Raw genomic sequence first — 9,600 nt, forward strand, 5'->3', positions numbered from 1 at the left:
GCGACGGCTGGAAGCGTTGTGGGGGGGGCACCTCGGCTGGAGGGGCCAGGTTTGGGGGCGGGAGGGGGGAATTTTGGGGGAGGATATGGGATTTGGGGGGGATTTTGGGGCGCACTGGGGGGCGGTGGGGCCATGGGGTGGGGGGCTCTGCTCCCCTATAGGGTTACACGGCTGGGCTCCTAGGGGGGTGCTGGGGGGGCTGGGGGTCCCTGTGCCCCCCCACAGTGGGATTTTTGGGATCAGCCCCCCCATGTCCCTACAGAAGACCCCAACCCCATGGAGGGAGCCGCCAAGTTCCTGAAGCGCATCGGTGGGTGTCCCCTGTCCCCCCTGTCCCCCCCCCGTGTCCCCATCCCCCTGCCCTCCTGGGGACGTGACCCCCCCCCCCAAGCCCTGACCCCATATGGGGTCAAGGGTCCGGAGGGGGGATTTGGGGCCGCTGGGTGACCGTGTATTTGGGGCCAGGCCCCGAGGAGCTGGAGCGCTGCCTGTTCCCCGAGACCCTGGCGCTGGTGGCGGCGGGGGGCCGCGGGGGGGGGCACCTTTGGGTGGGCGCCAGACCCGCACCCTACAAGCGGGAGGGGCAGCGGGGTGCGCAGCTGCCTCCTGGTGCAGGCCGAGTGCCGCGGGGAGCTGGACGGCGTCCCCTTCTGCAGCACCCTAAAAGGTGAGACCCCTAAAAAGAGGGGGAGGTTTTGGGGTGGCGTCCCCAAATTTGGGGTCATCCTGGTGCCCTCCCCACCCTATTTGGGGCCGTGCCGTGCCAGGGTACGTGACCATGCGGCTGGAGACCCTGGAGCAGGAGCAGCACCAAAGCCTGGAGGTGAGTGGCGTGACCCCACGGGGGTGGCACAACCCCATTGTCCCCCCCCTCTTGGATTTAGGGGCACTGCACCCAGCCCCGTGTCCCCATCCCCTGCCCCGTGCCGCAGCGGGGACGGGGAGGGAGCACCCCAAAACCTCCCATGGCCTCGGGATTTTGGGGACGGGACCCCCCAGCCCCATTGATGGGGATTGGGGGTGGCTCTGCCCCCGAAACCCCACAGTTCGCAGCGCACCCCATAGAGAGGAGGACCCTCATGGTGCAGCAGCCCCGTGGGATGGCCGTCACCGTCAGCACCCGCCAGGGGAAGGTGAGGCTGGGGGGGCGCAGCGGGGTCCCCCCCCCCTCACCAGATTTATGGTGCCTGGGGGCGCATCCCGAGCAAGGGAAGGGGCTGCCCACCCTGTGGGGTGCCCCATGGGGTTTTTGGTGTCTCCGCAGGGGGAACCCCGCTCCCGGGACTTCTCCTACGGCTGGGCCTCGCTGGGGGGGCTGCTGGGGGGGGGCCGCCAGCCTCCTGCTGCTGCGGGTGCTGGCTCGCCGCGGGGACGTGCCCCCCCCCGGCCTCATCTTCCCGACCATCGACAGCGAGGGGCACCTCGGCACCGCCACCTACGTGAGCCCACCTGGCAGGTGGCATTTTTTTGGGGGGGGGGATTGATTTTATGGGGTGCAGTGACCCTATGGGGTGTCCCCTACAGCGTGCCCTGGGGGCGCAGCGGCAGCTGGTGGGCTCGGAGGAGGTGGAGGTGCTGGTGCTGGAGCGAGCTGTGCGCACCAAGGAGGGCGTCCCCGTGGTCTGGCACAGCAGCTTCCTCCCCAACGGGTACGGCCGGGACGGGGGGGGACACAATTTGGGGTTGGGGGGGGCACATTTTTGGGGTCGGCACCCAGCGGGGTCCCCGTCCCGCAGGCGCTTGGCTCGGCAGCTGCAGGTGGGGTGCCCGGTGCTGGCGGTGCTGCAGGATGAGGCTGTCCTCGGAGAGAGGGGTACGGAGCGGGGCTGGGGGCTTTTTGGGGCTGGGGGGGGGGCTAATGGGGGGGGGGACATGAGGTGTCCTGCCTTCTGCGTGCAGCCGAGGCCGAGCCCCAGCCCGCGTCCCCCAAGCAGCCCCTGGATTGGGAGGAGGACGCCCAATTGCGCTCCTGGTTCCTGGATAGGAAGGTGAGGAGGTGGAGAGACCCCCCCAAAACCCCACAAAGCCGGGAAAAGGCACGGGGACGCAGGACGGGGGTGCCCACCTTGTGTCCCCCCCCCCCCCAAAAAAAACGCAGGAGGAGCTGCAGGCGTCCCACGGCACCTACACCCGGCAGCACCCCGAGCTCGCCGCCCTCCTGGCCGATTTCCTGCAGGCCCTGCTGCTCCGGCAGCCCCCCGACCCCCTCCCCTTCGCCGCCGATTTCTTCGCCCCCTTCGCCCGCCGCCAGCCCCCCGGCCCCCCCTTGGCCTCCTCCCGCAGCCCCCCCCAGGATTAAAACCGTCGGTGCTGCGCCCACCTTGCTCTGGTGTCTTTTTTTTGGGGAAACTGAGGCACAGGGGGGGTGGGCAGGGGGCTGGGCTGCATCCAAATCCCCCCCCCATCCCCAGAGCGGTTTGGGGGCCCCCCCTCCCATTTCCCCCCCCCCCCAAGGGTGCGTTTTGAGCCGCTCACGCGCTTGTGCAACGCGCGCCCGCTTCCTCCTCGCTCCCGCTCCGCTGCCCTTTCCCCTACCCCAGCAGGGACCGTGCCCCCCCCGCGCCCTCCCCCAGCCGTGGGACACCGTCCCCATGTGTGTCCCCCCCCCCCTTTTCCAGCACCAAGAGGCAGTGGGACCCCAACAGGACGTGCACGGGGGGGGCACACCTGGGCACGCTCCCACCCTTGGGTGCCCCGTGTTTGCACGGGGGTGTGCGCAGGGTTGGTGCCCCCCCCAAAAAAAAAAAATAATGTGTGTGGGGTGGGGAACCGAGACCGCAGCACCCAGGGCTCCTTTTCCCAGCCTGGGTCAGCGAGGGGGGGGGGGACACACTTCTTCCTCCTCCTCCTCCTGGGGGGGGGGGTTTAAGAGCTGGGGGGCGGGCGCTGCGCCAGTTTCGAGGCCCCAGCACCATGTCCGGATCCAACCCCACTGTGGCATCGCTGGAGCCAGGTGAGCGCCCCCCCCAAAATCCCCCCCCTGGGTGGGGGGATTTTGGGGTGGTGCACCCATCCTCCTCCTCCTCTTCCTCCCCCCCCCAGGACTCGCCGGGTCCCTGAACCGGGGCCAAGAGGATCCTGGCGATGCCCCCGGCCCCCCGCAGCCCCCCGGGCGCACGGCTCAGCCCTACCTGGCCGAGCTCATCAGCATCCCCAAAAGCAGCGGGGTACGTGGGGCTGGGGCTGTGGGGTCGGGGACCCACCCTTGGGGACATCGGTGTCCCCCGAGCCTTGGCTGAGCCTTGAGGCTGTCCTAATGGGGGGGAAACTGAGGCACGGGGAGGGGGCGCGGAGCCCCCCCAGCAGCTCTCCAAGGGCGCGGAAGGGAGAAGGGGAAGGGATGGGGGTTGTGAAAGCGGGGCTGGCGAGCGGGATTGCGTGGGCACCGTTAACGGCAAACGCCGGGGAGGCTCCCGGGAACTGGGAGCCACTGGTTTTAACTGGGAGGGGGGTGGCGTTCCCGTCCCCAGCCCGGTTTCAGCCTGAGGAAGTTTTGGGCTTTCACGGGGCCCGGCTTCCTGATGAGCATCGCCTACCTGGACCCGGGCAACGTGGAGTCCGACCTGCAGTGCGGGGCCGTGGCCGGCTTCAAGGTGAGCCCCGGGGCCATTGGGGGGGGGGGATGGATCCTAATCCCCCCACCCGGCCCCCGCTGCCCTTCTCCTGTCCCCAAATTCCCCCCCCCCCAGCTGCTGTGGGTGCTGCTGTGGGCCACCGTTTTGGGGCTGCTGTGCCAGCGCCTGGCCATCCGCCTGGGCGTGGTGACGGGCAAGGACCTGGCTGAGATTTGTCACCTCTATTACCCCAAGGTGAGATCCCGGGGGGGTGCGGGGGGGGGGCACGGCACCGGCGTCCCCGTCCCGTTTGGGGACACCTGAGAGCGTCCCGGCGTCAGCAGCCGCAGCAGGGCGCATCCTGCCCGGCCCGAGCTGGGACATGTCCCCGTGCCGGAGCACCTTGAGTTCCCAAATGTGGTGTCCCCCGTGCCCCGAACCCGAAGCATCCCCCGTGCCATGTCCCCATGTCCCCATGTCCCCGTGCCATGTCCCCATGTCCCCGTCCCCGTGCCAGGTGCCCCGCGTGCTGCTGTGGCTCACCATCGAGGTGGCCATCATCGGCTCGGACATGCAGGAGGTGATCGGGACGGCCATCGCCTTCAGCCTGCTCTCGGCCGGCCGGTAACCCCACAACGGGACCCTTTTGGGGTGCCGCCACCCTCACCCCACCGGGGTGGCCCTGGGGATATTGGTGGCCCCCCCACCCCACCCCTTTCGTTGTCCCCATCCCGCAGCATCCCGCTCTGGGGCGGGGTCCTCATCACCATCGCGGACACCCTCCTCTTCCTCTTCCTCGATAAGTACGGTGAGTTATGGGGTGTGGGGACACCCAGGAGGGGATTTCCCCCAGGAGGGCCGGCACCGGTGCCCCCCCAGCCCAGCCACCCACCCCCACAGGGCTCCGCAAGCTGGAGGCTTTCTTCGGCCTCCTCATCACCATCATGGCCCTGACCTTTGGCTACGAGGTAAAGGATTTTGGGGGGGTTTAGGACATCCCCATCCCAGCCTGGTGCTATGGGGGGGGGCTGTTAATGGGGTTCCCATCCCAGTACGTGGTGGTGAGGCCGGCGCAGCTAGAGGTGCTGCGGGGCATTTTCCTGCCCTACTGCCCCCGGCTGCGGGCGGGAGGAGCTGCTGCAAGCCGTGGGCATGGTGGGGGCCATCATCATGCCCCATAACATCTTCCTGCACTCCTCCTTGGTCAAGGTGAGCGGGGAACGGGGTGGGGAAAAATCCCAAAACTTGGGGGAGAGGCGCACGGTGCGGGGTCATCCCGTGGGGTCACCCTATGGGGTCACCCGGGGGGGGAAAATCCCCCAACTCAGGGGGAAGGCGCACGGTGGGGGTCACCCCGCGGGGGTCACCCTATATGGGGTCACCCTATATGGGGTCGCCCCACGGTGCCCAGACCCGAGCCATCGACCGGTCGAAGAAGGAGGAGGTGCGGGAGGCCAACACCTATTTTTTGGGCGAGTCGTGCCTGGCGCTCTTCGTCTCCTTCCTCATCAACCTCTTCGTCGTGGCCGTTTTTTGGCCAAGCCTTCTACCGCCAGCGCAACCGGGACGTGGTGAGGGGCTTTGGGGGGGCACCCCATGGATGGATGGATGGATTATAGGGGTGGTGTCCTCACCCCTCCTGGATCTATGGGGTGCCCTACACGTGCCCGGGGTGCTTTCCAGCACAACAAGTGCATCAACAGCAGCGTCAGCCCCTACGCCCAAATCTTCCCCCTGGACAACGCCACCGTCTCTGTGGACATCTACCAGGGGGGTGAGCGGCACCGGGGAGCCCTGGGGGGGCCCCCGCTGGCCCTACAGATCCCCGGGTTGAGTTTTGGGGTTGCCCTACAGGGGGTCATCCTGGGCTGTTATTTCGGGGGGTGGCGGCGCTCTACATCTGGGCCGTGGGGATCCTGGCGGCGGGGCAGAGCTCCACCATGACGGGCACCTACGCGGGGCAGTTCGTCATGGAGGTGAGGGCAACGGGGGGCAAATATCCCCCTGGGGGGGGGCAAATATCCCCTGGGAGGGGGCTGGGCAGGGAGTTTCGCCCCCCTTCTGTGTCCCCAGGGGCTGGTATTGGGGTCCCCAAGCGCCCCAATTGGGGCAGTGCCACCCCATGGGTGCACCGTCTCCAGGGGTACCCCGTGCCCTACCCGGGGTGCCGCGTCCCTAATGAGCTCGTTAAGCTTAACGAGCAGCAGCTGACATCTAGCGGGGCCCCGCAGCCCTGCAGCCGGGCACCCCAGGGGTGCAGAGGGGAAGGGTTTGGGGTTTTTTTTTGGGGTGTCCCCCCTCCCCATGTCCCCAGGGCTTCCTGCGGCTGCGCTGCTCCCGCTTCGCCCGCGTGCTCTTCACCCGCTCCTTCGCCATCCTGCCCACCCTCCTGGTGGCCACTTTTCGGGACGTCACCCAGCTAACGGGCATGAACGACCTCCTCAACGTCCTACAGAGCCTGCTGGTGAGGGGGGGGGCACCCCCGGGACCCCCCCCAAAAAAATCCCCCCCTTCCTCACCCCGTCTCCCCCCAGCTGCCCTTCGCCGTGCTGCCCGTCCTCACCTTCACCAGCCTGCGCCCGCTCATGCACGACTTCGCCAACGGGCTGTGAGTTTTTTTTTTGGGGGGGGGCACACCCCAAACCCCCCCCCCCCCAAAAAAAAAAAAAAACATCCCCTGGGTGCGCAAAACCCCGCTGCGGTCCCCTATACCTGGCTATAGGGTGGCACATGGGGGAAAACACCCACTGGGTGTTTTTGGGGGGTGGCGCACGGTGCCGGTGCCGTGCCCCCCCCCCCCAAAAAAAAAATAATCTGTGCCCCCCCCCCAGCCTGGGGAAGGTGCTGATGGCGCTGATCGCGGGGCTGGTGTGCGCCATCAACCTCTACTTGGTGGTGACCTTCCTGCCCACCCTGGGGGGCCCCGAATTCCTCGCCCCCCCTGGGGCTGCTGCTGGCCGCCTACCTGGCCTTCATCGCCTACCTGGTAGGGGTTTTTTTTTTGGGGGGGGGGCACCCCTTTTTTTGGGGGGGGTCCCATCCCCACCCCCATATTGAGGTCCCCGTTTGCCCCCCCCGCAGCTCTGGACCTGCGGCATCGCGCACGGAGCCCCCGCTTGGGCTCGGGGCCCCCACGGCCGCTTCGCTTTTGGGGTCCCCCCCCGAGCCCCCCCCCTGGGGTGGGGGGGTCAGGGTGATGGGGTGGGGGCACTGGGACTGCCCCCCCCCATATACACACCCTATACAAGCCCCTCCTTTTATTGGGGTGCACCCCAATTTGCTGAGCCCCCCCTAGGTGGGGGGGGGCAGATTTAGGGTTGGGGGGGTCAGATTAAGGATTGGGGGGTGGATTAGGGGATGGGGGGCCAGATTAAGGATTGGGGGGGGGCAAATTAAGGGTTGGGGGGGTGGATTAGGGGGGTTTGGGGGGCAGATTAGGGGATGGGGGCACAGATTAAGGGTTGGGGGGGTGGATTAAGGGGTTTGGGGGCGGATTTAGGGGGTGGGGGGGCAGATTAAGGGATGGGGGGGGGCCTGGCTTGAAGTGCCTCAGCCCCCCCTCGCCAATTAGCGCTAATTACCCCCCCCCCGGGCCCGCTAATTAGCAGCCTGGGGCTGGCCCTGGGGGGGTCCTCCCGGTTATTGGGGGGGGGGGGGGGGGCCTATATATGTGTGTGTGTGACCCCCCCCTTATGGTGGGGGGGGGCTGATAAATGGGATCTGTGCACCCTGCCCTGTGCCTGGCTCCTTTTGGGGACCCCTGGGGGGGGGGGCAAATTTTTTGGGGGGGGGGGGGCAAATTGGGGAGGGGGGGGCACACATGGAGGGGGGGGGGCACAGACGTCTTGGGGGGGGGGTCCCGGGGGGGGGGGGTCCCAGCCCTTTTCCCACAGATGCAGGGTTTTGGGGGGGGGTGCTGGGGACCCCGCCCCACTCCCCAAAATTTCCCCCCCCCCCCCAACACCAGGGGGGGGTCCCTGGGTCCGCCCCCCCCCCCCTTACGAGACGCTCCCCGCCCGTTTCAAGGCCCCCCCCCGTCCCCAAAAAAAACCCTTTTTTAATTTTTAATTTTTTATTTTTTTTTTTTTTTGGGGGGGGGTCGGGGCTGCCCCTGCGCCCCCCCCCCCCTCTCCCTTTACCCCTTTCCCCCCCCCCTTCGGCCCCGCGCTTGTTTATGTGAAGAATTTCCCCTCCCTTAAAAGGGCGACGGCAGGGCGTGGGGGGGGGGGGGGGGGGGGAGCAAAGCGGGTGGGCCCACCCCAAAAAAAATTAAAAAAATAAAATAAAATAAAAATAAAAATAAAAAATATTAAAAAAATAAAAAAATAAAAAATAAAAAAATAAAAATAAATAAATAAAAAATAAAAAATAATAAAATAAAAAATATAAAAAATATATAAAAATAAAATAATAAAATGTAAAAAAATATTTAAAAAATATAAAAATAATAAAAAATAAAAAATATAAAAATAAAAAATAAAAAAATAAAAATAATAAAAATAAAAAATAATAAAAATAAAAAATATTTAAAAAATATAAAAATAATAAAAATAAAAAAATATAAAAATAAAAAAATAAAAATAATAAAAAATAAAAAATAAAAAATAAAAAATATAAAAATATATAAAAATAAAAAAATAATAAAAAAATATAAAAATATATAAAAATAAAAAAATAAAAAAATAAAAAAAATAAAAAATAAATAAAAAATAAAAAATATAAAAATATATAAAAATAAAAAAATAAAAAAATAAAAAATAAATAAAAAATAAAAAAATAAAAAATATATATAAAAAATATAAAAATAAAAAAAATAAAAAAATAAAAAAATAAAAAATATATAAAAATAAAAAAACACAGCGGCTGTGCCCCCCCCGGCGTGTGTATGTCGGGGGGGGGGGCAAACCTAAAAATCCAGAGCGTGTGGATATAGGGGAGGGATTAAGGAAGGGGGGGGGGGGGGTAGGCAGGAGCGTGGCGTTGCCCTTTTAAGGGGGGGCCTTGAAACCGCGGCGGGCTCCATGTTGCCGGCCCCGCGCAGCTCCATGTTGTAACAAAGTTTCCTCCGCGCCCCGGGGGGGGGGGGGCAGCGTCTGGGGGGGGGGGGGGCGGCCCCGGCACCGGCCTCAGCCTCGCATCGGGGTACCGGGGGGGTGAATCGGGAGAGGTGGGCCCCCCCCGCGGGGCCCATGGAGCAGCAGTCCATCATCGCCCAGGTTAGCAAGGAGGAGGGGGGGAGCGGCGCTGCAGGAGAAAGGTAAAAAGGGGGGGGCTTGGGGGGGTTTTTGGGGGGGTTTTGGGGTGAGGGGGGTGGTTATGGGGTGAGCCCACCCGCCCGGAAAAAAGGTTGGGGCTCTGGGGAAATTGGGGTGGTCCCCAAGGGGTCAGGGCGCCCCCCTAAAGGAATGGTTTCCCCCCCCCTCCCTAAATAATTGGGGCCCCCCCCTAAAAAAAATTGGACCCCCCCTAAAGAAATTAGGATCTCGCCCTAAAAGGTGGGGAGGCCTAAAGGAATTGGGGTGCTCCTAAAGGAATTGGGGTGGTCCTAAAGGAATTGGGGTGTGCCTAAAGCTATGGGACCCCCCCCTAAAGAAATTAGGACCCACCCTAAAAGTTGGGGCCCGCCCTAAAGAAATTGGGACCCCCCCCCACAAAAAATGGGGTGTCCCTAAAATAATTGGGACTCCCTCTAAAGGAAGTGGGGTGCACCTAAAACAATTGGGACCCCCCCCCAAAAAAAAATTAGGACCCCCCCCTAAAGAAATTGGGGTGCCCCTAAAAAAATTGGGAACCCCCCTGAAGAAATTGGGACCCCCCCCAAAAAAAAAAACAGGACCCCCCTAAAAACTGAGATGCCCCTAAAAAAAATTGGGACCCCCCCCCAAGAAACTGGGACCCCCCCCCAAAACAATTGGAACCCCCCCTAAAGAAATTAGGACTCCCCCTAAAAGTTGGGGCCCGCCCTAAAGAAATTGGGACCCCCCCCCCAAAAAAAAATGGGGTGTCCCTAAAATAATTGGGAACCCCTCTAAAGGAATTGGGGTGT

The 9,600-nt window shown here is 62.5% G+C and overlaps 2 protein-coding genes across 2 annotated transcripts; both read left to right on the forward strand.

Annotated features, from left to right (window-relative positions):
- Positions 1 to 39: 39 nt before the first annotated feature.
- On the forward strand, positions 40 to 2,422 carry CATIP (ciliogenesis associated TTC17 interacting protein). Its single transcript, XM_068687194.1, is given in 11 exon segments — positions 40 to 310; positions 466 to 590; positions 592 to 667; positions 768 to 823; positions 1,047 to 1,133; positions 1,265 to 1,321; positions 1,323 to 1,439; positions 1,525 to 1,649; positions 1,737 to 1,813; positions 1,900 to 1,988; positions 2,099 to 2,422. Coding segments are annotated over 11 exon segments (1,044 nt in total). The 5' UTR covers positions 40 to 276; the 3' UTR covers positions 2,300 to 2,422.
- A 367-nt stretch (positions 2,423 to 2,789) lies between these two features.
- SLC11A1 (solute carrier family 11 member 1) lies at positions 2,790 to 6,874 on the forward strand. Its single transcript, XM_068687190.1, is given in 19 exon segments — positions 2,790 to 2,953; positions 3,043 to 3,167; positions 3,471 to 3,593; positions 3,690 to 3,809; positions 4,072 to 4,178; positions 4,292 to 4,362; positions 4,455 to 4,522; positions 4,607 to 4,666; positions 4,668 to 4,763; positions 4,966 to 5,085; positions 5,087 to 5,125; positions 5,238 to 5,326; positions 5,408 to 5,432; positions 5,435 to 5,530; positions 5,869 to 6,018; positions 6,089 to 6,162; positions 6,386 to 6,491; positions 6,493 to 6,540; positions 6,636 to 6,874. Coding segments are annotated over 19 exon segments (1,791 nt in total). The 5' UTR covers positions 2,790 to 2,913; the 3' UTR covers positions 6,870 to 6,874.
- The last annotated feature ends 2,726 nt before the right edge of the window (positions 6,875 to 9,600 follow it).

Source organism: Anas acuta, chromosome 6 (assembly GCF_963932015.1).
Source record: "Anas acuta chromosome 6, bAnaAcu1.1, whole genome shotgun sequence".
Classification (NCBI taxonomy): domain Eukaryota; kingdom Metazoa; phylum Chordata; class Aves; order Anseriformes; family Anatidae; genus Anas; species Anas acuta.